At 38.4% G+C, this 26,564-nt stretch overlaps 1 protein-coding gene across 4 annotated transcripts; it reads right to left on the minus strand.

Moving 5' to 3' along the window:
• Positions 1–414: 414 nt before the first annotated feature.
• On the minus strand, positions 415–21,717 carry LOC148658447 (leukocyte surface antigen CD47-like). Of its 4 annotated transcripts, XM_088639638.1 has the most exons (10): positions 21,310–21,711; positions 17,871–18,194; positions 17,369–17,476; positions 14,631–14,717; positions 11,980–12,081; positions 9,344–9,478; positions 8,068–8,166; positions 5,300–5,334; positions 2,493–2,523; positions 415–1,326 (listed from the first exon to the last, which is right to left on the minus strand). In XM_088639638.1, exons 1-10 carry the CDS (start codon positions 21,362–21,364, stop codon positions 1,316–1,318), a joined length of 987 nt encoding a protein of 328 aa, XP_088495764.1. In that variant the 5' UTR covers positions 21,365–21,711; the 3' UTR covers positions 415–1,315. The 4 variants fall into 4 exon arrangements, with proteins under 4 accessions (XP_088495764.1, XP_088495765.1, XP_088495767.1 ...); XM_088639639.1 differs by lacking the exon at positions 2,493–2,523 and having other exon boundaries at positions 21,310–21,717; XM_088639640.1 differs by lacking the exons at positions 415–1,326; positions 2,493–2,523 and adding an exon at positions 3,693–4,528 and having other exon boundaries at positions 21,310–21,717.
• Positions 21,718–26,564: the final 4,847 nt, after the last annotated feature.

Below are 26,564 nucleotides of genomic sequence, written 5' to 3' on the forward strand. Positions count from 1 at the left end.
CCTTTAACCAAGGAACAGCTTGGCTTCAGAAAAAAAGATGGAAGGATTCTGATGTAAAAGATTTAAAGCCTCTTTGGAAATCAAAGCCTTTAGTTTTGGAAGGCAGATTAGCGAGCAGCTGTTAATTACCAGGAAGAGACAGTGGCACCATTGCAGATGGATTAGCTTTGGCAAAGGAGGGGAACGTTTCTACTGGCTTTCCAAAAACTTTCCAAGGCCAGATCAAGACCATTCTACTAACTATACACCAATTCTTAGGGAATCTGCACACAGAACAGCCTCACAAAATGAATATTCATAATACTTCCCTGAATACAGTACTAATTATACAGACTACTCAGTTACACAGTAAGACATCACAGGCACACTATAAATACACACAGGACACTAACACATGACAAGTCTCCTTGAGCATTCATTCCAGATCAATTTATTAACCTTTACGTAAATTCAGCAAATTCCAAAGTGTAGTAAATACCTCAACTGCTCATGCAGTTTTTATGTTAAAACAAAAGCACATCAACACATTCTAACAAAGCAGTAGCTACTTCACAATATGCAGTGTTTAAACAAATGTTTACTTAAGCCAAGGTTTACAAACATTTGAACATTTATAAGTAAGCAAAGTTATAAAAAAACCTCAATTTGATAAGCAGTGCACATAGACTATACATTCAATATGTGTGTCTCTATGGGCTCAATGTCAATCATCCATCCTATACTGGTAGCCTTTATACTTCCGATACACATTTATTTTGGTCTACAGCTATTCTGGCTCTTACAAAAACACTATGTTTTATTAAAATGTTAAAGATTCCAAGATTCCAAACATGGCAATCCCTTTTCAAATCTGCGTAGCTAATGTCAATTGCGGGTGACACTTCACAAAAGCTTCTGTACTGAATGTTTTCACCTACAGGTGACATTCAAATCTATTAACTACATTCCCTTAGAAATAAGAGGAATTTACAGTTGGGAGAGCATGAAATCTAAAACTTATAGGCACTAAATTGGAATCAATGTTTTTAATTTAATTTTAATGTAACTCAAAATTTAAGAAATTGTCTTTGTTTCATTTATAAATTTAATTTCAGTCCTGTACAGACAAGTTATTCTGGACATACACATATTAGTCATGTTCACTAAGTGCTTTTTCCTAGGCAAACTGCATGACGAATAATATCAAACACACAGCACTGAGTTACCACATGTAGTTCCATCTTCCTTTTTCCTTTGGTGGAATTGTATTGCGCATTTTCTGCAAAGCCAAAGGACCCCAGGATCTTATCTCTCCTCACTCCCCTGATCTGGTTTGTTATTTGGATTCTGAAAAACATTTTTTTTATAAACAGAGAATGGTAAGCCTAATTGAACAGACATATGAACCAGCACTCCAACACCATACAGTAATATGGCCAAAGCCATTTTTCTATGCATCACCTTGAAGAGAAAAAATAGATTACAATGGAATTATCTTAATGTAGCCAAGTGTGTATATTTCCCTTTCCTGCAGAAAATATCTTGAGATTACTGTGTAAAACAGCATCTCATCTTGAAATAGTCTTACAATTTATACTGTCCAGCTTGTAATTTCTTGATCACAAAAACATTTAAGAATGTATTTTAAATGGTGCCAAATCACTTTTAACATTTTTGATCGTAAAGAGAAATATCACTGTATAAAAGGCTGGTAAGGATTGAGGGGACAGACAAGCAACCACATTCTCAATAATTCAGCAAGCTCTTGTAACCCAACATTCAGGACTATAGTAAGAAACGAACACTGAATACGTGACAACCTGCTGTTCTGCAACTGAGCTTTAACAAGTCTGCTCCCTGTGATTTTCAGAGGTTTCAGGCTTTTATCCTTATTAATATAAGAGTCATGACATTAGAAAGTCAGGAAATTTACAATATTTTCCAAGATAAACTTAAATCTTTAAATTAATCTTAAATAGGCTGGTTCCAGGCGGCCAGACATTTACAAATCCTGCAAATTGTGCTCCTATCCATCCATGAGCAAGTTAGCCACGATATGTCATATTGCCTAGATTGCAAATCAAAACTGGCTTTCCTTCCAGACCATTCATCAAATGCAAGTGGAGAAGTCCTGGCCTTGAAAATGGCTACATAAAAAGTGGCAGAATAACTTTCAAAATCCTCCACAAGACTTCTAATTTTTTTTCCTGTGGAGCTCCAACCATTGAAAATCACAGTTTAGAAACGCCTCAGTAGCTCATCTGTTTAAAACGTTCATCTTAAAGGTTCTCTGTTCCTTCCAATTGAAGATGTTGGGAAACTACAGCTTCCTGAATTGCCCTCAAAGCCTGAAAATGAAGTACACAATTTAACAACTAAAGAAATTAAATAAGACACTCCCACCACTTAACTACAGTAAAAGATGACAAATGAAATAAGGGATTCCTTGAAAGGAAAAATTAAAGAACATTCTAGTTTCCGATCATGCACTGTATCCCCAGTGAATCACCTACCCGTGGTACTTAGTGGTGCACTTTCCTTTGGCTGTAAACGAGAAAATGTTATTTTTAAACTTGAAGTATGGAGGCTACATCAAAAGCACCCTCCCCCCAAACATTTCCTGAAGGCCACTGCTAGAAGATATCACAAATTCAGTGTAAATATCTCTCAAATGACTAAACCTGTCATGAGTATTTATTCCAAGGCAATGTACAAAATGGAAAATATCTATTAAAATATTATGCATTAGCAGTAATGTTCTAACAGTGTTGAAGATAGCATAGGGAATTCAATTTTTTGCACATCTAAATGATTATTTTTACATTGTATCATCACATCTGATGTCAGTTTCCAGGACATCTAAGGACATTTGTTTTGCTACAAAAGCAAAAGGAATGGTCTTTGTGACCCAAAACAAATGCTCAGCTTTGCTAGTTTGTTATGGTATTTATCTTTATGATAAACCATTCCAGACTCAATAGCCAAGAGACAGTGTAGAGACAGCCGGAGATATTCAGCACAGGGCTGGAATGTAGACCGTAGTGCATTAACAGACTGGTGAAAGAAGATTAGAGGTTTCATGCAATTTCCCAGCTGTACAAGGGGTGGCAGCACAGACTCTACTCTGTATATTCAAACTTAAATTCAAAGATGTTTTTTCCCTTTTTTTCCTGATGTGTGCATTTTAACTTACTGTTCTAAACAAATTCTGCAGCTATCATAGTCTTTACTGATATCTAAGACTTAGATCTACATACCTAGAAACCTCATCAAGATCCTTAGCTTTTTTTTACAGTTTGTTTCCCATCTATTTACATCTATTTCTATTCAGCATTTAGGTAGAAGCTCACTGAAGGGTAATGCTATGTTATGCTATTTTGTTCTGAACTTTATATGTTCAAATAATAATCAAAAACTGATCACAGCAAAGTGAGATACAGCATAAAAGGGATCCAGAAGGATCCTACTCATGGGAGTGAAATTATGTTATGTTATATTATATTAGGTTATGATCATGTTATTTGCATGGTCGGAACCTTTGCATATTTTGATGTTTTATTTTAGATACATTTATTTGTCCTGATTAGCCCACTCTATAGAAAATGATTTGCACGATTTACTTAATGGGGGAAATGGGCCAATTCTGCCTAAAAAGATTTAACAGCAAAGGTGAAGTAAAAGTTGCAAGAGAAAAAGCAGACTTTAGGCATCAGGGAGGACTTTATTATCCTACATTTGATCTGGTGACCTTTTTTTCGGGTTCAATAGTTGTCTTCAATCAGTGGTTAAAGACAAAGTTGACCTTCACTACTTAAGTCAGTTCAATGCAGTAATCGAGAACAAATTTCCTACAGCTCTCCAGGAGGAAGACTGGAGATGCTGGCATTACATTGAAGCAGAGACCACATTGTGAAACTGACATCTTTCATGGAGATGTCAAGTGACCATTTGAAATAAACTGTTACATTTAAATGTAAAACCAGTTGTATCTTAAACTTACCCGTGCAGTCAGTTTCAATAAATCCAGTCCTTAAATTCATTATTAATTTACAATACTGTTTTTAACAAAAATGATGGAATACTGATGAACGCACAGCTGGATACAGAAAGTTTTGAATAGCAAGTTGAAGTACAAGAGCTATAACTGTGATACTGTGATGAATTCTCTACCACACCCTGCTTTCTCATTCTGACACTTTTGGGTCTCAACGTTCTGGGATCCTTTCTAGACATACACTTAAATCTGGTTCAACCAAGGGCCATAATCTCCCAGGAGTAGCTTTCAATATTGTACTTCATCATGTTTGCTTTTGCAATACATTTGAAACTCATCTTCTGTCCACCTCTACTCCAACTTCCATGACTAAAGAAGAGAAATGGAGTCTTGATACTTAGATGCCAATACAAAACCAACAGAGATGATGGCAGACGATCTTAGATTCAATGCTCGACACTGATGCTGGATAGTCTGTCCTTCTGTGCAAACAGTGTTGGAAACACTTCTTCAATCCTCTTTAAATGTCTCTTCTATGTCGTCCACATTTCATCCCTGTACATTAATGAAGGAATGATGACTGCATGGTAGACAACGTGTTTGCTTTCAGTTCTTAAGTCGTCCACTTTCTCATACTGATAATAGTAGCGCTGGCAGATTTCAGGCAAAGGTGGATTTTCACATCAACATCAATCATCAGTAAAAGATAACAACTCCCAAGGGAAGTGCTTTACATTCTTGAGGCTCTCTTAATGAATTTGACTGAATAGCACCAGGTTGTGTGCACTCAGAACATGCCGTTGGAGGATTGCAGTTTTCTTATTGTTAATATATTCCTCATTGTTAAAGTCCCATCTTCTCATATGCTTTAGAAAATAAGAGAGAGTTGAGAGTTGTTTGGATATCCATGTCCTATGTGCTTGTAAGTGCCTGGGAAGCCGTAGGGGTCACTGCATGACAGAGAGTCAAGAGAAGCCTGGCTGACTATTCCTACCCTACTCTCAGCGATGTTCAGCCAATTGAGCATTCGGCTTGAAGAATCCTGGTTATAGCTGGCTAGGGACATGATTCTGACTTGATCCCCTGACCATAAAGATTCAGACTTGATTTCACGAACATGCATTCAAGTGGGCATCTTAACTGTTTCAGCCATTCTGAAGGACTGGAATTTTACTCTTGAAACAATTAGCTCAAGTAAGTTCAGAGGAGGAAAGGAAACTAGAGGAATGTAGCTGTGCTAAAGCATTGGGTGACAGAGGACTGGTGAAGACAGTACTAAAAAAGACACCAGAAGAACAAAAGTAGAAAATACCAACAGGAACTTACATTTGATTTTTCCGATTCTGATTTTGTTTGCCCTTCTAAAAAGAAAGGTGAAAAAAGGAAATGAATGAGAATGACCACAGTGATCTGTAAGATGATTAAAGTACAGTTGCAAGAAAATGTTTGTGAACCCCTTGGAATTACCTGGATTTCTGCATTAATTACTCATAAAAATGTGGTCTGATCTTCAGCTAGGTCACAATAATAGAAAAACACAATCTGCTAAACTCATAAACACACAAACAACTGTACTTCTTCTTGTCAGTACTGAACACATCATTTAAACACTCACAGTCTAGGTTGGAAAAAGTATGTGAACCTCTAGGCTAATTACTTCTCCAAAAGCTAATTGGAGTCAGGTGTTCCAGTGAGATGAGATTGGGGGTGCTGGATTCTGCTCTTCTCAAGAAAGAGCTGTTCATGTTAACCATGACCTGATCAAGAGAAATATCAGTAGACCTTATAAGAATTGTAGAGATGCATAAAGCTGGAAAAGGCTACAAAAGCATTTCTAAAGCCCTGGGTGTTCATCAATCCACAGTAAGACAAATTGTCTACAAATGAAGGAAATACAGTACTGTTGCTACTCTCCCTAGGAGTGGTCGTCCTGAAAAGATCACGGGAAGAGCGCAGCGTGCTCTGCTGAAGGAGGTGAAAAAGAACCCTAGGGTAACAGCAAAGAACCTGCGGAAATCTCTTGAACTTGCCAAAGTCTGTTCATGTGTCCACTATAAGAAAAACACTGAACAAGATGTTAATGGAAGGACACCACTGCTCTCCAAAAAACACATTGTTGCACGTCTCAAGTTTTGTAAAAGACCACCTGGATGTTCCACAATGCTTCTGGGACAATGTTCTGTGGACGGATGAGACAAAAGTTAAAGTATTTGGCAGAAACGCACAATGCTATTTTTGGAGGAAAAAAAAGCACTGCACACCAACACCAAATCCCCATCCCAACCATGAAGCATGGTGGAGGGAGCATCATCATTTGGAGCTGCTTTGCTGCCTCAGGGCCTGGACAGCTTACTATCATAGAGGGAACAATGAATTCAAAATTGTTTCAATAAATTTTACAGGAGAATGTCAGGGTAGCGGTCCGTAACCTGAAACTTACTAGAAGTTGGGTGATGCAACAAGACAATGACCCGAAACACATGAGTAAATCAACAACAGAATGGCTTCGTGTTCTGGAATGGCCCAGTCAAGAGTCCAGACCTCAACCCAATTGAGATGCTGTGGCATAACTTGAAGAGAGCTGTTCATGCAAGGAATCCCAGAAATATCAATGAACTGAAAGGAGGGATAGTCTAAAATTCCTCCTAACCGTTGTGCAAGTCTCATCAGCAGCTACAGGAAACATTTGGTGGAGGAAATTGCTGCTAAAAGAGGTTCTACCAGTTACTAAATACAATGGTTTCTCCAGCCTGGACTGTGCATGTTTAAATAATGTGCTCAATATTGAGGAGAAGAAGTACAATTGTTTGTGTGTTAGTTTAAGCAGATTGTTCGTCTATTATTGTAACTTAGTTGAAGATCAGACCATATTTTTTTTATGAATAAATAATGCAGAAATCCAGGCAATTCCAAAGGGTTCACAAACTTTTTCTTGCAACTGTAATCTTGATTACTCCTGGTTGGACATCAAAAGTTGAACACACAAGGCAAAAGATCATTCCACCCATTTTCTCATCATTTTAACCAACACATGGGGAGCCGGAGCCTAACCTGGCAAGCAAATGGTGCAAGGCAGGATACTATACTGCTTGGATGAAAGGCCAGTCCATCACAGGGCACACAAGGACACAGACACACCCACTCCCACCAGGGCCAGTTTTCCTAGATGCCAATTAACCTACCAATATGTCTTTGGACTTTGGGAGGAAACTCAAGCACCTGGGGAAAACCTATGCAAACACGGGGAGATCATACTGTATAAACTGCAGATACCACCCCAGGTCCGAAACTGAACCCAGCGTTCTAGTGCTGTGAGCCTGTAATGCTAATCACTGTGCCACAATTGTTATTTAGCATTTTATACCAAACAATTTGACCATAAAGTATGTTGTCTTCTTGTATCAAATAGCACTGTTCAATAGTGACCACTCATCTTTATTATGCTGCTTTCTAGACTATGACCAAGGCATTGAGACTTGCGACATAAAACTGGTCAGGTTATGTGACTCCTAGAGGAGTCTAGATGCTATAGTACTAAACAATGCCTCTAAGAACTGTACCCATCCTCCAAACTGGCACAACAAGCTGAAGAATTAATGTGATTCTGTATACACAAGGGAAAATGAGCCCACAGCTATGAGTCAAGTTGAAGATTAAGTTGTAGTACCGTGGTCACGATAAGAATGGAATAAGAGACAATTGTGAACAGTAAATTAAAATAAAAAGATTTCTCCTTATTGTTCTCCTTAGCTGTACGGAAAATCCTTGGTGGGCCTATGTACAAAGTGATCTCTTTCGCTCAATAATTCAGTATGCTTTGTAAACAATAGATTAGGAAATTGTGAGGAGAATCCTGGCCATTCAGAGCTACAAAAACAGCTGTGTGAGATTCTTAGCTCAGATAATGTCTCATGCAGGTTAACTACTCCAAGTAAAATATTTCCAAAAATGATTATGAGGTTAGCTAAATTAGTTTACACCTTAGCATTCCACCTTGCTACAAAAGCACAGCTGAATGAAAATAACTCTGACCAGCTTAAGGATTTCTTCCAAAAAAAAGTCTATGGAAAAACAACAAAAAAAGGTTTACTTACTGAAGCAGTACCAAAAAATGAATTCCACAATTTCAGCTATTGCAAAGATGACCACACCGCTAAGGGCGATGTTAGGGCTAATTTCAAGAAGACCACAATCTAGGAAACAAAACAAGCATACAGGCAGAAAATGCTTTAATCTGGAGCATAAATCCATGTAACTTTCCTTTAAGGCTAGTGGAGTACCTTCAATGTACGATAATGATAACACATGAAGCCATCCATAATGTAGCTTAGCTAAAATTAATTTAAATCTGCTCATGCCCACAAAATGTACATTTGCTCATAAAACTTTAATTTCACAGACTTGCAATGCAATACAACAGTCTCACATTGTTGGAAGGCATTTTAATAAATAAATGGATAAAAAGTAAAATGTTTCTTCCTCTAGCTTTACACAAATGTTCAAGATTCTTTTCAAGCCAATTTCCATTTTAATAGAAAAGTGCTGTATTTATTGAAATCTAGGATGCAGTTTTTAGACTGTATTTCCTTGATTTCCTAATCAAAAATTGGTTTTACATCAAACAAAGTCGTTCACAACCATAGACCAATGCTACAAGAATGCAGGCTATAACACACACAGTGGTGGCTGCCATTCCCCATTTAGAATTCATTGCCTAGATCTATAATTGAACAAGGTTTTTTATTACCAGATGTGAAGCTCCGGAATTACATTTTTGTTTCGTGAAACCATGTAGATGAGCGATGCAATGTGTATAAAAATCTCTTCTGAAACATCATCTAATTTTTTACAGATAAAAAAGTGACAGTGGCACACTCCCTCAAAAAATGCTGCAACGCTCTTGATGAACCAGAGCATGACTATCAAATGTTGATTTAATAATGGCACCTTTACAACTTACTTTACACATATTGCATTGGAGGTGTAAAACAAGGGAAAAAAGGGAAATAGTTGAAAGAACTTCTATACAAATTTAAACAATCTCTTATCATTGGCTCATACAGCTTTTATTTTCTTTGCAACACTAAGATAACTGTTCCCTCAAAATTAGGTAAATTCAAGGTACCATTCATATGCGAAGGAACACAAATATTTAAAAGTTAAAAAGAATCTAGGAATTTATACAACATTCACAACAGGGTTGGTTTTGGGGGAAAACCAAAAGTCTGGGATTGGAGGAAGATAATATTTATTAGAAGAAAAACCGAATAAATGAAATCCACCTTTGATAAGGTTCATTCAAATTGAAGGAAACATTGTATTGGGTGTTTAATGCCAGTCTGTAATAGAGCAGGAGTGACATTACATTACCTGGTGCAGTTGCAGATAAGACGTTGGAGACCCAAATACTGAAACCAACAAGAGAGATGACAAAACCAACAACCTTCATCGGGATAGTAGAATACAAAGGGAGACAATACTTTGCTTTGTTGCTGGCAGCTATTCCTGCAAATGAGAGGTTTATTACAACATTTCAGGAAAAACTGAAAAACTAAAAAGGTTATGATGACATATTTTCAGTTTGGTCCACTTTGCTTCTTTTACCTGGTTTTAAAAAACAACCTTTAAAAGATAACCAAAAAAATCAAAATAATTTTAAAAAATAATTTTTAAATGTGATAAACAAGATGTAATAATGTGTGACAGGGTGACAGAGAGAGAATATTCAAATAAAAGGCCTCTATCAAATATATCCCTGTCTGCTGACGTTTATAGTTTATTCTGCTCTAGGAGGAAACTATACTGTATTTTCAGGCAGGCAAAGGGGAAGATGAGTAGATCACTTCCTGTGTGATAAGGCTCAGCTGTTAGTGATATGCTTGTTTTTCTTTAAGACACCGAGTGACTTATTTGCTGTATAAGACAAACTAGAGAAAGGAGGGGCACAGAGAGGGAAGAATTTCTTTGGAAAAACTGTGGTACACAGGCTTATCCAGCCAACCTATATACCCAGCAACACTTTCTTTAGTTGATTCAAGCCAAGCACCTTCAACACTCAAACTCTTTTGTTCAAGCTCTCTTTATTGATTTTAGCTCTCCTTTTAACACCATGCAAATTCATATTCTTTTACAACATTTTTTTTACTTGAATGTGAATGGGAATGTTATACAGTGGATCAAAAATGTCTTTATAGATAGACCTCTGACCTCAGAGTCCCCACCAACAGTGTATTCTCAGACAAACTGGTTTTGGGTTTACAGGTGCTCCCTCGGGTTGTGTATTGACAACCTCTTCTGTTTTCAATATATACTAATGAGTTGCAGATTCAGAGTAGCACAGCCAGTCTAATTAAATATGCAGATGACATGGTTCTTGTTGGACTCCTGTTTAAAGGACCAAACTCTTGGTGAACAAACTCACTTTGAAAGTATCCTTGAAAATTGGTGCCAATCCAGCACATTGAAAATAAATGAGACCAAGACTAAACAGCTTCTTTGCAATGCTAAAACCGATGGAAGGCAATCTTTGCAGACATTAGTACTTAATGGTCAGTTTGTAGAGGTTACGGGGACTTGGACAGTTTTAAATATTTGAGAACACATGTTGACCAGAGGCTGAGTTACACCCAGAATATAGACAACATTTATAAGAAAGCAAATCAGAGGCTGTTTTTATCTCAAAGACATGACAGTTTGGTATGGAAACCTGGGGTTGAAAAGCAAAACCAGACTGTCCAGGATTTTGAAAATCACAGGAAAAATAATTGGGAAACAGCAGCCCCAGCTCAGCGATTTATATCATAATACAGTTCTCAGAATGGCAAAGAACATCATAGGTGTTCATCCACTCCATTCTCAATTCATCATACTCCCATCAGGAAGATGGTATAGACTACCAAATTCAAATACAAACAAAGAAGTCCTTTGTTCCCTCTGCTCAGTGAAAGAATGCAAACGTAGTCCCCCCACTACCTATTTATTGATCCATTTATTTATGCATCACATACTGTTGTTCTGGTTTCATTTACTTCATGTGTTTTTTATGTTTTCCTTGTGTGTTTTGTAATTTTAACAGGAGAAGCCACAGACAAATTTCCACAGTAGTAGACACTAAAGTGTCTATCTATTAGATAGTCTGAGAGTACAGTATTTAACTGTAGAGGTCTGCAAAGGTGTTGACAGGTTTTCTTTGTGATGAGGCCTGGTGATAGTCTGAAACTAGGCACATGCTAGAACAGGTACCGGGTTTATTCCATGCTGAGAAGAAAAGAAAGGAGACACAACCTTTCAGTCGTGGAGCTTTCTTCAGCTGAAACGTTGCATTTCCCTTTTCTTTTCAGTCTGGAATAAACCCGTTACCTGTTCCTTTACAGCCTACACATACTGATGCAGCTACCTACTGTACTTGAACTACATGCAAGGAGAGCATATAGAAGAACATGGAGATGAAACCATTTCTGATGGTAGTTATTGATAATATTGCATTTACATTTGGAATATTATCTGATTGATTATCTTAAGACTTAAAATGTAATGTCTACCTGGAATAGCCAGTTGTGTGTTTTATTAAGTCTTGATTCACAGGTAAAGATCCTCTTGACCTGCCAAACTTCAACCACTTGCGTTTTAACATGTGAAAGTCAGTTTAAGCCCCTGGTGTCCCTCACAGACAGCACCACCTGCCTGAAAATGTCTGGCTAACCGCAGAGGGCGCAGTGTCGCTGTGAGAGCCCAGGCCGACTAATCCCACTCTACCCTCAAGAGTTCCGTCAGCTGTGTCCCACTGCTGCTCGGGGAATCCCAGTCACAGCTGGCTAGTGACATGACCCAGGCTCGAACCCGCAATACGAGTTTAATGGGTAACCCTCTCCCCCAGTTGAGCCATTCAAGAGACCTGTGATTTCACTTCTTATTTAAATAGCTTGATTAAGTAAGGCCAGAAGAGAATGAATAAACTCCTTTATCGGCTGAGCCAACTGGGTTTCAGGAGCCTATACAGTATTTACCTTTGAACCAGTAAAATGCCTGACTGATCAACACAACCACCATGGAAAACACTGTGATGACAAATCCAATGTTGCTGTTTCTTGTCACTCCGTCACTGACCCCTATGAAGCAAAAAAAAATAAATCCAGTTACTTCTGTTACAAAAGCAGCTTTCAGTATATTCTAGCAGTCACTGAGGGGAGGCCATGCATTACCTTTAAAAACAGCTGCATGTTAAGCCACACTTTTGTTAAACACAACTGTATCTGTATATCCTTCAAACCAACACCACTTATCACAGCTTCAGTGTTAATTCAAGCTACCCATTAAACAAGACCAATTGTAATTATACAATTGCCACTGTAGTCTTTTCCCCTATTTTCCAATAGTTTACACTATTTTAATACATAGCTAATTTCATTATAGTGTATTCTAAATTTTATTATACCACTGTGTAGCTTTTGCATTCAAAAGAACTATCTTGTTATAGTTTTGTAATTGTGAGTTTTGTTTGCTTTTGTATTAAAAATCTTGATGCTACAATTTACAGTCATGGTTAATAAACTTATTTTTTCTATCTAAAGTTGTCAAGAAGAACAATATCTTGACACTGGGTCAATAAATCTACATATTTTATTCAGACAGATGCTTATGTTTTTCTCATACTGATTACAGGTAAGTGAAAAAATGCCTTACTTTTTCATGGCTGACAGTGTTGTTTATTCCTACCAAAACTATGCACCAACAAATACCACCAACACTATATCTGACTTCAATGACACAGCTCTGTGCACAGAAGAAGATTGACTGCTTTGCGCAATATGTATTAAAATAGGCCTGTGAATAATCCTTTGAATTGTTTTGTTCTTTCTGCTTTTAACAAGTTTAACAGAAGTCTAAAGATCAGGCTCGGAGGCCAAAACTTTTTTTCCCCCTTTTAATATTAGCTTTATGTATTGTGTAATTTTTGAATTAAGTGCTTTACTGTGCTAAAAATATGATGAAAGATGAAAGACTATGCGCGTTAGTCTTTAAAAAATGAAATAGGTTTGGTAGGCAAGGGGCAGAAAACTAGAAACCACATTCTACTACATGTAAAGATTGCAGCAAGGCTATTTTAAATCTTACCATTTAAACTTAAGAAAATTCTTAGCCAAAAGATGAAAAAACAGGAATTCCCTACTCAACAGTAAAAGGTGATGGATGAGAGAGTTTGAGGGGCTTTTGGTCAGGTGGGTTGTTGGGGTTTTCCTGAACTTGGAGGTGTCCGTGGAAGGGAAACCACTCCCATGAGGTTGAACTGCATTATATGCTTAGGGGCAGCAATGATCCCTGGATCACAAGTCTGCTGTTCAGAATCCCTGCAGTGAGTTAGCTTTCAGGTCGCCTCCAGGGATCAGCTGCATGGGAAAAAGAAGCCCTGGCTTCAATGGTGCACTGGGAGTTTCTCCAAGAGAAGAAACATGGTTATCAATGATCCCAGAGCGGGTATCTTGGACTGATGGTTGAAGGTTCAGGTTATTGGTTAATGGTGATAGGTTGAAGCTTATGGGTTATGGTTTAGTTTGAGGGCATCGGGTTTGTGATTATGACTAAGAACCCAACTTCCCTTCAAACCCTGTGAAACTTGCAGTGTCTTCAAAGGCTGGGAGTTCGGTTCTAGAGTTGGTGAGGTTCTGGGGTTGGTTTAGTAAATTTTGGGTTACTCTCCCAGAGCGGCGAAGTACCAGGACCTAGAAGACAATTCTAGTCGCAGGCCAGCTACACAGCCACTAATCAAGTTTACGTAGCTGGGAAACTGCAAGTCGAGGGCTGTGAGTGGCTAGGAAAGCTTGCCATGGAGCCCACTCCAGTGACGAGCAGGGACTCTGCTACAGGGAGAAGCCTAGTGGAATGTATGAAAGAAAAATGAAAATGTGGGGAAGAAGGGAAACTTGAATGACACTAAAACCAGCTTAACGTATTATATATATCTTGCAGCATGGAGATTAATTGAAATACAAATCCCAGGAGTTTATAAATATCAAGAAGCAAATGGCTATTCTTGACATAACTGAACAACTGACTTAGTAAATTGATCAAAATTCTGAACTGTCTGTTCATTCAGAGGGGTTTAGTCTTTGGTACAGTATGGACAAAGATCACCAAAACATTGTTCAAAATCTTAGGCTCTTGTGACATAATCTTCAAAAACATTCTACCCCTTGCCTTGTCCTGCAATGGCTGCCCCATATAACTCCCCTTGCTCATAGCACAGGGGTTTCCAATGCTGGACCTTGAGGGCTAATACTGTATGTCTACAGGGTTGGTAGGTCTCTTCAAATCAGGAGAACCTGAAGAGCTGGGAGATACCATTAAAATACTGTAAACCAATGATCTGATTCAAGTCATTACAAATCTATAGATACATCAGCCCTCTGGGACTAGGATGGTGGATCACTGAAACTGTCTTGTTATCCCCTTTGTCACAGAAGACAGGAATTCTATTCCTTGCAACAATGTCCATCCAATATCCAGTAGGAGTACTAATGGGTGTTGCACAATTCGGCCAGCTCTAGTTAATAAACAATGATTTCAACCACTGAATAGGACACCAGAAACCTGAAATAACTTAGACAGCAACAAAAAACAAAATCAAAGTCAAAGAAAACTTTGAAATTTTTCAACTTACCTTTGGAAAATAATGAAAGTCCCACTATAATAAGGACAATGGAGAAGACCCCCAGACAGTATGCTTTAGCTTTCTGATCATAACCACCTTGAAAAAGAGTTATAAAACATGATGTACAATACACAAATGAATGACAAAACATTCCTTAAAGAAACAAAAAGACTCTGAGTACTTTTCATTTTGCAGGAGTGCTTGCTCAAGGATACAATAATGTGAAAGATCATTATTAATTTAATAGTAAATTATTTTACCACAAAATACAGATTGCCATTTTGGTAAAGCAATCTAAGTGAAATCCCTTGCTCAAAGCTAGAAAAGTACAACAGTAGTGCCCAATCGGGAATTTGAACATACAAGCTTCCAAATACATTTCATACAAAAAACGCTGCAGCTAGAATCTTGAAAACCAAGAAACTAGGACATATCCTATATTGGTATTTCTGCCATTCTTGCATTGGTTGCTTAATTCAGGATTAAGAAGTCCAGCTTCAGACAAAAAGAAGTAAATCGTTTATATATGAGGGTATAAAAGAAAAATCGTGATTGCATAACCACTCAGAGCTTTTGCTCTGGCAAACCTAAATCAGCTATGCAAAGGAACAAGTAAAGGTTTATTCCATACTGAACATTTCAGCTGTAGAACCTTCTTCAGGGGTATCTCTTTTCATTTCAGCATAGAATAAACCTTTACTTGTTCCTTTGCAGCCTAGAGATGCTGACACTGCCACTTATGTGAAATAAATCAGTTACATTGTACACGATTAGCTGAGTGTCCTCTGTGTGCAGTAATAGTGGTTCTCGTGATTTCAGAATAAATATAGCTGTAAATCCCATCAGCAAGGTAGTGAATTTTAAGCACAGCTTCACCTATGGAGCAAAACGTTTTTAAAACAATTTGGGTAAAGTTGTATAAGGGCAAGAAGGATATAAGAGCCTTTGAAGTGCTTTTTCAGTCATTCAAATGTAGAAGGCACCCAGACTCTCCCTAAATGGCAGCCAGCGGTTATATCACTCTGCAACTCACAACTGGCAGCCCACTGAAGCTAAGCTGGATACCTGGATTGGAGACCTTCTGGGAAATCTAAGGACATTATACTGCAAAAAGATGAGATGAGATGTAAAACTTGTCGTTCAGATGAGATGTAAAACTTAGGTCCTGAATATCTCTGGTCGTTAAAAGTCCCAGGGTGTTTTTTGAAAAGAGTAGGGGTGTTACCCAGGTGTATTTCCCACTGGCTTTTACCAATCATGGACTCCTAATAATCCCCATCTATGAATTGGCTTCATTACTCTGCTCTCCTCCCAACTGATAGCTGATGTGTGGTGAGTGTACTGGTGCACTATGGCTGCTGTCACACCATCCAGATGGATGCTGCACATTAGTGGTGGTGGAAGGGAGTCCCCATTACCTGTAAAGCGCTTTGAGTGGAGTGTCCAGAATAGCGCTACATAAGTGTAAGGAATTATTATTATTTCTCCATTTAAATTGAGCAGCCAAGGCAAGAAAGAAAATGGTTAGTGATGCAATTGTAAGGCCAACAGTGACTTTGGAAGAGCAACAGATTTCAATGGCTAAGATAGGAGTTAATGTACCCAAACAACCTAATAAAGATTCCAGTTGCTCCACAAAGCTGGCCTGCACAGCAGTGTGGAAAATCCATTTCTCATTCCACATGGAGATTGCAACAAAGCACCTAAGTGGTACAGGTAAGATGTGTCAAAAGGTTTTGTATACAGATAAGATAAAAATGTAACTTTCTCCTTAATGCAAAGGGTTACATTTGATGCAAACCAAACATGGTGCATGTTGATGGCAGCATGTTGTCACCGCTGATGGGAGAATACATGGAACAAAGTTCTAAGAAAATGAAGAGGAAAACCTGCTCTGGGTCTAAAACTGAGGACACAAATTAATCTTTCACTAGGACATGCTATTTGGTGTGGCTCAGGAAAAAGAAAGTGCATCAGTCAAAATCGTAGCTTGAATCTTACTGAGAACTTGTGGAAAGACTTGATACTAGAGACAGCTTTAGCAAATCTGCCAAACAGAACAGGCAGAAATTGCACCAAGGCTGGTGTGTAGATGATAAGAGACTTGTTGGCAGAGACTTCCCCCAAAGGCCTTGCAACTATAATTACTGCTACAAAGATGCCTTGCTGTGCTTGAGTCTGCTCCATTCAGTGGAGCATCTGTGCTACTGTGTTAAGCATATAACTGAATTTTAGTTTGGATGGTTTAGTACAGGGGTTCCCAAATAGGGGTTCTGCAGGGGGTTTGTGAGATTGTGAAGGGAACGTCAATGTCAAATTCAATAGTCTTATTAATAACAATGTAATAATAAGGATAAGAAAAACAAAAGTAGTAATATTAATATTTTACAAAAGGAAAAGAAGCATGTTTAGAGGGTTAGTAAAGCATTTATCTACAGTTGTTGAATTTAGTTAAAATCTCAAGGGGTTACTGAGGCAAATAATTTAGGTTGAAGGGGTTCAGCTGAGAAAAAAGGTTGGGAACCCCTGGTTTTGTAGAATATGTAATATGGTTTATTATGTAAACCTGGGCCTTATTTGTACAACTAGTTTTGCATGAACAATTTCTCAACATTTTCATCAAAAGTTTGATGTAGTAAATAGTTTAGTATTTGTGAGATATGAAAATTAGGTCTTCTATTCTTATTTCAATGTCTTTCAGCAAATCTTGTACAGAGGGATGATGAAAAACACAAATACATACTTACCCAAATGGTAAAAAAGGATTTGGAGGACGAGTACAACAGTCACAGCAGCAAACACCACATAAAGGACTACTACTTGTGGTCTTGGGAATGTATAATTATCCCACACTTCTAACAAATACAAAACAATAAGAAAGTAAGTTTTAAAACGATATGATGATCAACCGAAACGCATTCAAATTCAAAAGATTTTCATATCTAAAATTTCCATTGTCATATTACTAAGAAATACAGTATAATTTACCAATTATACTACCTGGCAAGGAAAACAGAAAATTCAAACTTGCTGAACATGATATGTTACAATGTTGGGAACATGAGCAGAAAACAGGAAAGATTTTTGTTTCTCAAATTGTGTTCCCACTCACTCCGGATAAAGCTATTTTAATGTGGGGTCTTGAAATTTGAATTTAAGTCGTGCAATCCCTTGACTTTCAGTGCCATTATACTTTCTGTAGTTCAAGAGCCACAATCTGCTGATTATTACACTTAAATGAAACTCTACCTGTAAATTTGAAGACGCCGCTTCCCTCTGAGCTCCCTTCCAATACGTAGCAGGTGTAATTTCCAGGTTTGGGGGATTTCAACCAAATGGAAGCGTTTCCATGTGCCAAGGCTTTTAAATCTACCTGTGTACCGACAGAATCCAACTTCTTTTCTTCTCCAATTTCACCATTAAATGTGTAGATTTCTTGATTATTTAATTTCCAGATTAAAACCATATTTTGGGTTTTATTCTGTCTCAGGTTGGTCACAATACATTTCAATAATGCAGCAGAACAGTAGGTACCATTCTGCGCCTCTTTGGTTATAATTAGCTGAGCCTGCCCTATAGAGAAACAGAAAGACAAAGATCATTGTGGAAAATATCAACCATTACAAATGACAGAGTCTGAGCATTGTGCCACCTGAATGTCACTGGAACTTTATTAACAGAACTGTAAGGAGAAGATTACCACAGCAGCAAAGGCTTTGTTTACTCCAAATTAGGGCTGGGCGATATGGCCAAAAACATTATCACGATAACAATTTTCATATCTGTCGATATCGATTATTATCACGATAAATGTCAAATCATTATTTCTTTCAAGTTTAAAGGCAGATCTTTTCTCCTGAGTAAAGGCTGAAGAAACCAGACAGTTAACTGGTAAATTAAACAACTTTTTATTTTAAGAACACAACAAACACTTGCCAAACAGCAGAAACATTGAACAAATCTGTTAGCTGCCCGGTCTGCAACATGCACGCGCACTCGCGCAGTATTTTGTGCGCATGCGCAAAGCATAAACGTATACAGTATATCGAACATTTATCGAGCTTTTGTTAAAATTATATTGAGGAAAATTATATCGCGATAATTATCGTTATCGAATTATCGCCCAGCTCTACTCCAAATAAGGCTAATAATGTTTCTACAAGACCAGTCCTAGTGCTGGAATTAATTCTGCTGTAAAATGTACAAAAAAACAGCACTGTAAAGAGCCACAGTTATAAAATCAAATCTTCATAAGAATTCAGTAAAGTAATTGAATTAACAATGGCCGGGATATACAGTATACATTGGCAAGCTACACTTTGAAAGATGCACATCCGTTTTGTAGATAATCCCAAATATTCTTTAGCCACTATACTCCATCATTGTTATGTTAATAATAGCAATTAATTTATTTTGCTCATTACTTAATGTAAACAGAAACACCCAGATAAATATACAGAGCTACAGGAATTTTCATTATTCAAATGAACAATTATATTTTCAGTTTAAAGTACAAATGAATGCAAAAGTTCCTGAAAAGGCTTTTTTAACACTTCAGAGAAAACGATTTGCCCCTGAATGTATTCAATACCAGCTAAGCAATTTAGCAGCAGCTGACTTTGATGCAACTGTTGTCACAGCAACAAAAAACACTGGCTGATTGTTGATCCAGGTGAATCAGTGCTTCACGGCAACTAATAACATTTCAGGATTTTTTTAATATGAACACACTACTAATCCTCTTTACTGCTTCTATTGTTTCGGCATTAATGTTTCTAGTGCTTCCAACAGCACTTTTTTTTTTAATTGTTCATGTGTATCCTCTCCACAGACAGCAAAATAACTTATTTAACACATTTAAATCTGCTTCTTTATCTGATGACAACCATGGTTTAATTAACAATTGATAATGGTTTAAGTGCTACAGCAGCAAGCTGAGAGAATTGAACTTCTAAGTTCTGTTCTGATTCTTTTTACACTTCAATAAAAATGAATCTATGTAAAGTTAAATAAGATTCCACACTGTAGAACAGCTGCATGAGCCCAATATCCTTAGCTGTTTGTATAACTGTGACTTCCGGGACCGACTGGACATTTGTGTGACTGTAGTGACGTCAGGGACAGACAAACGTCTGTTCTCCTAAAAAGGACAGTAGATCTGAGAGAGCAGCAACAGTGCACAGGTTGTTTTTTCCTGGTGTGACACAGTGACAATCCAAAACAAAACACAGTTAAGAAATTCTGAATGTGCAATGCATAGAACAGAAAATATTTGGGAAACACAAGTGTGTAAAAAATGAAGAATGAAATATTAATTAAAAAAAACAATATTTTGATTTCATTAAGTTAATTAATTTAATTTACTTTCTTCAGCTAATCTCAGTTGGAAAGCAAACTAGGACTATGCTCAATAGGCCACTAAGTCAAAAAGAGCTCAGCTGGAACTCCAGCCGAGGGGGAAAACCCCAGGACCATTGTCGGAAATCCCATAACTTGACGATGCCCTTTCTCCAGTGAGTCAAGCAAAAAGCAAAACTCATAGACCTGTTCATAAAACACAAAACAGGAAGGTTGCTCCCAGGTGCACAGTGAAGCTGCATTTCTTTCTGCAAACATTCCCAGACCTGCCCACACAAGTAGACACAGGACAGCCACCCTGAGCGAAAAGTTATTTTGAGTTCATTTGTACTATACATTAGTAGAAAATCGGTAAAACCTGTTTATGGAAACTAAGAATTAAGGTAAATCTTCAAGTGATGTAAAATAAAAAATAAAAATAAAAAGTGTTAACGGCCAACTAAACACTCAAAAGTACTCGTAAAAACATTAAGATTAAAAAACAACTTGAACACAGTGGTACTTCGATTTCATCTGTGGTTGAGTAGGAAGTGGAATATCACCGCTGCGGACGGTGTAACGGAAATAGAAAAACTATAACGAGTTATATGTATCTGGTCAGGTACTGTAGAGCGACTCTTAAATCTTCAAATATGCGGTAATGTTCTACACGAAATGAAGATTAAAGCAAGAATTAATCGTGAGGTCAAACCCTAACATCGCCTCTTTCGCAAAAAGGCCCGCATTGCCTAACACGCCTCCAACAACAGTCCCACCCTGGTACAGGGTTTCCGCAGCCAGGTCAATTAATCCAAAAAACTAGATCGCTAATCCGAACCGAACCGTTTTCCCGCCTGATTTAGGGTTTGATTTAACTACTAAAATAAGGAATTTAAAAAGAGTACGTTTGCGATGCACAGGAGGGTGGCACCACTATCGTACTGAACTTCCACTTCAGGTTTTATTATTATTAAACGACACAAAAGACTCCCTATCCCCAAACCCTGATCATAAAGCCGCCCAGGCAGTATGCAGATAGAAAGGTGTAAAGTATCTAGTAGCCAGGGGGTTTGGGCTGTGGAAAACCTCTGGCCTGGGATTGACACTTGTGGTGCCATACAGCAAAGTAGAACAGATGGCTGCTGACCACGTAAACTTGCAGGTGTAACAAAAAGCGTCATATTTCGACGGGACAGATATATGCTAGCATGCATCAAGGTATGAAAATATTCGTTTTGATGCTGTACTGGTAGAACAGGTCAGTGTAAATGAGTGAATGCCTTAATAATAAACTCGTTTTCGCCCCTCTCAGCACATTACAGTACAACCCAGACGAACTCCTCTTCCTTACCGGAGTGCAGCAACATCAAGGACAGAAGTGAAACAAAGATTGCAAGCGACATCATCTTCTGCACTTGCACGCCTTTGGTTTTATCTATTCCAAACCGCAAAAAATTCTAAATTTTTAGAAGGAGGGATCTGTCCTGGTCTTGGATCTTTGCGTAAAGCCGAAATTATTCACAACGAGATCACTGATTGGGAGTGAAATCGAAACAAAACACCGCTCCGGAAGAAGACAAAATAAACTGAAAAATAATTTTAAGGGACTGGAATAAAGATGGCGTTTCAGCTAACTCGCTCTTCCCAGAACAGAATCATTTATCGGAAAGACGACGCGTCAGAGCCGAATGGGGAAGTTACCGGAAATGTTTCTGAATGAATCGGGACAAGAAATCAATAAAGAAAAATACATTTTAATAAAATCGTTATTCCCTTGTGTCCTATTAATTTAAAATACACAGAGATCTCTGACGAATCCTACAATAACTGATTATTGAATAACAAAACACACAAGCCTTCAACTGATAAATATTGTAAGGAATACACCCCATGCGCATAACAGTGATCTTGGCAGTACGGGCTGAGGAAGGGTTTTTCTTAGCTCAGCCGGCAAGACCCCTGTTGAGCGACGCCGGAGAGCCGGGTTCGCACCCATGCGGTGGAGGGGTGAACTGGCGAGGGCACAAGCCCTAGAACCCGAATCCGTTACAATATTTACATTCAAGTACTGGATACAGTAGTTAATATATTTGTCTGAAATACATTGATATTAAAAACACAAGACATTACCATTACCACGAGCAAAAACATACATGTAATAAACAGTAATAGTGCCTAATAGAAAATATCATAGAAAAGCTGGACAGAAAACTATAGTTTAGCATTCCACACAACGGAATGTAAAATAAGTCTACAAACAAAAGTAAAATAAAATTCTTAAATTCTAATAAACGTCTTATCAAAACTGAATAAATGATCTTATTCTTAGTTTTGGCTAATGCCTGTCTCAAAGATTTGGACTTGGAATTTAAAAAAGTTAAATTCTGAGCAGTGAAAGCTGAGTTGAAGATGATGTCATTGGAGACAGCACTAGTGCTTGTTATGGAAAGTTCAGGAAAAGGGGATTTAAGCCATATCAACTGCACTAATAAGGTGATCGTAGATAAAAAAAAATGTTGAAAACTGGAGGATGAAAGAGCTCTGTAGGGCAAGTAACAAAAGAGAGAACATAAGCTTTTTAAGGCTGAAGCTTTCATTTTTATATGAAAAATATAAAGTTAGTAAGTGAAAATGTTAGGAATGTAAATAAATTGTTTAGACATAAAGATACAAAAAATGCAGACAAGCAAACAAGTTTGAGAAAGGGAGTATTTGAAATGTAAGACAAAGTCAAGGCACACTTGCAGAAGAGGAATGGAGGATGCATTAGGTAGGTGCAGGGACACTTGCAAAAACAAAAACCCACAGAAAGTTGTGTATTACAAAAGAATATGTGAACCTGAAGCAGATATAGCAGAGGAGCTTGGATGAGTAAGTGCATTTCTAACAGGGAGAGTATGAAGGTTTGAAAGCAGAGTATAGATGGGATGGCAAGTCAGAAAATTAGCACACATGAAATAGAAAAACAGAGCAATTCTGACAGAGAATCTTATATGAACGTAATGACAAACATGGCGCATGGAAGGCTTCTCAAATAGTTGGGTATTCAGGTAGACTGCCAAGGGGAAAGTTTTTACATTTTGTTAAAGAAAGTAACATTTTTTTGTTTGCAACACCTTAAAGAAATTTTCCAAGAAAATAATTTAACCTTGGCCACTAATGAAACCATTAAATAAAGATAACTATGGAAATATAAAGATTACTTTCCATGTTAGTAGCAGGATGCATTTAGGACCCGGAGAGCAGGTGTCAGGCTGAGCTTAGTGTAAATTTTGTCACAGAGAGTTGGTGCAAGATGTTGTAGTTCAGGTGGGTAGCTGCGTCAGCATGCGTAGGCTGCAAAGGAACAAGTAATAGGTTTATTCCATGCTGAAAAAAAGAAGAAAGAGAACACAACGTTTCGGCCGTGGAGCCTTCTTCAGGTGTGAGAGAGACAGGGCAGTAGGCAAAGGTAAAGTAGCCTTTGCCTACTGCCCTGTCTCTCTCACACCTGAAGAAGGCTCCATGGCCGAAACTTTGTGTTCTCTTTCTTCTTTTTTTCAGCATGGAATAAACCTATTACTTGTTCCGGTGCAAGATGTTGTTTAGTTTCTCAAGAAGGACTTTTTTCAGAAGAATTACAAATCTAGAAGACAGGGCAAACACAGAGAAAATAATGCAATCCTCTTATCTTGCCTAAAGTTGTACAGTACATGGGTTTGATACGTCAGTGAGACAGAGAAGGCTAGGATTAGAGCTATCAATGAACTGTTCTAACTGCATTTAACTAATTGACTAACAAGTCAAGCCAATTAATGATTTTTGGTGGAGAAAAACTGCAGTGTTTAGACTGGACAAACATAACACTTGGAGAGAGTAGTACAATTAAATTGGCCAATATGCATAGCCATTTAATAAAGAGGGTGTGAGAAGAGTGGCAAACTAGTACAGTTTAGAATTTTTTTTTCAAACCAGGGAAAGTCTAACCTTGTTCCTATATAACAACAATAATATTATAACGCTTTGGGGTTCATGTGGGCGCCCTCGCCTGCTGCCTGCACAGGTCAGCCCTCCACCATCAGGGACTCAAACCTGGGCCCCCAGCATCATTCAATAGGGACCCAACCTGGTGAGCTAAAGAGAGATCTCTCTCCAACCCTGCGGCTGTGGTCCTGCTATTACAGGGAAGGGCGGTGACGTCCCCACTCTGGTAAACTGGCTCTTACACACTCACCGGTGGCCATATGCATTACACTCTCCCCAGCTTAACTCGCCATCCTCGGTGAAGGGCTATCCCATCCCACTACTGACACCAATGTAGCGTATACAGGTTCTTTTAGGACAAAGGACTAGTAGAGATGCGATTAGTGAACCAAGCGACAGCTTTTATTCTTCTGACCAACACACACGATATATATCTCATGAGGAGACTGACGGAACACGTACACATCGTTAGAGTGGTTCCTCTTAACAACAGGCTATACACTTATATGGCTATATCAGACACTAAAACTGCTATGACACTATTTAGATATGGATTGAAAGAGATGTATTCACAAGCTGGCTAGTTTACAATGTAATTGAGCTGCTTCACGTTACTGGATGTTGTTGCCCTGTTCTGAACCGCAGAATATGGTGCTGCGCGTACCTGGATATTTTGCTTATTTTGTGATGTAAATTGGAGGATTTACAAGTTACTGTGTACATTTGACTTTTATTGTGGTTTGAAATTCACTAATCCATGCTGAGGTGGAATTCATATTTTGCATACACCGATCCCCCTGGAGCCCCAAGTGATTCTGGTTTTGGTAAGCTAAGGGACATTGATACCAGGGGGACAGTGGGTGGTCAAGTCTCCCCTAAACAATGTATCTTGTCAAATTATGATGTCAGTCCATTTAATAATGTTGCTGGACTCTCTTCAGCCCAAATACAGAGGAACCCAGGCCCAGAATGTTACACATACTGACAGAGAGTGATCTCATTATGTGTGTTTGGGTTTTAACAACTATTATTATTGTTTGCAAGAACCAAAACAAATCTATGTTAGTCATTTTCATCTTCAGCCAAAAAATACAAACCTGTGTGTTGTAAAAAAACTGTTGGTTCAGCTCGTGGGCTTGGTGCAGGTCAAGCTCATGAGGTGCCATATATCCCCTAGCTCCGAGCCCATTGGGCCTACTGGTGTGACCAGAGCTGCAGGATAGCCATGCAGGTGGGGGTCAGTTCGGCTTTTCTGTTGGAGTGAACTGGGGGGTTACATGATGATGCTGTCTGTGGTCTGGCTGTCCCGCTGGTCTGGATGAAGGGTACGTAGTGTGGTGCAGGTTCTTGTCCCATCCTGCTATTGGTCCAGGTTGAAGGGTTGCACCGATTCTGAGTCTTGTTAGCTGGTATGGATTGGTTTGGGGCTGTTGATACCAGAGTGGTCCAGGAGGGGGGTGCAGGTGTCTCGGGGGCATTCTTGTTTTTCTATGAGTTCAGGTTGATTCTGTTGGTTCTGAGTGTCTTGGTTACATCCGTATGTGTGTATAGATGAAAAAGCTATTGAAGAGCACCCCACCCATTTCGGTGCAAGTTGCCATGTTCAGAAAAACCTAAAAAGAGAATTAAAGTTTAACACAACAAAACATAACTGTGAAAGGTCAGGAGGCCTGCCTAGTGTGCACAACACTTGTTAGAAAGGTTCCACAACCCAAAGCAAGGTTGTATAAGGTTAGGGGGGGCTGTCTGGTGTGTAAAACACCTGATTGCAGCACTGTGGCTGTTGTGCTTAAAAAGCTATTGAGTCATGAAGGAGACCCCCTATCCCAGTGTATTACTTGTAGCGTTACCTTCAAAAAATCATTAAAAAATAAGTAAAAGTTCCACAAGCCAAAGCAAGGTTGTATTAGGTTAGGGGGGCTGTCTGATGTGTAAGGCACTTGGTTGCAGCTCTGTGGCTGTTGTGCTTAAAAAGCTATTGAGTCATGAAGAAGACCCCCTATCCCAGTATATTACCTGTAATGTTATCTTCAAAAAATCATTAAAAATAAGGAAAAGTTCCACAAGCCAAAGCAAGGTTGTATAAGGTTAGAGGGGCTGTCTGGCGTGTAAAACACCTGGTTGCAGCACTGTGGCTGTTGTGCTTGAAATGCTATTGAGCCATGAAGACGACCCCCCTATTCCAGTGTATTATCTGTAGTGCTATCTTCAAAAAATCATTTAAAAAATAAAGAAAAGTTTCACAACCCAAAACAAAGCTGAGAAAGGTCAGAGGACCTGCTTAGTGTGTAAAACACTTACTAGCAGCATTGTGGGTGCTGTGGTTTAAAAGCTATTGGCTTGTGAACAGCATTCCCCTATCCCAGTGCATAGTGCCACATTAAAAAGCATGAGAAAAAAATTGGTTTGAACATTATGGGAAGTGTTTTTAATAAGCTGCTGAGTAAAGAATATTTGAATTTTCCTGCTGTCAGCAGTATTGTGAATATAGTTGACCCTTACCTGAATGAAAACAGGACAGAAAGAAAGGGTTTCAGAAATCAATCAGAGCTTTATTCCCGTGCTTACTGTCTGGGTAATTGGAGACTGCGCTGTTCTGCTTCCTATGGTGATATACGGGTTTTTCGCATAAAGCCATATTGA

This window comes from Lepisosteus platostomus, chromosome 7 (genome assembly GCF_059453375.1).
Source record: "Lepisosteus platostomus isolate fLepPlt1 chromosome 7, fLepPlt1.hap1, whole genome shotgun sequence".
NCBI classification, from domain to species: domain Eukaryota; kingdom Metazoa; phylum Chordata; class Actinopteri; order Semionotiformes; family Lepisosteidae; genus Lepisosteus; species Lepisosteus platostomus.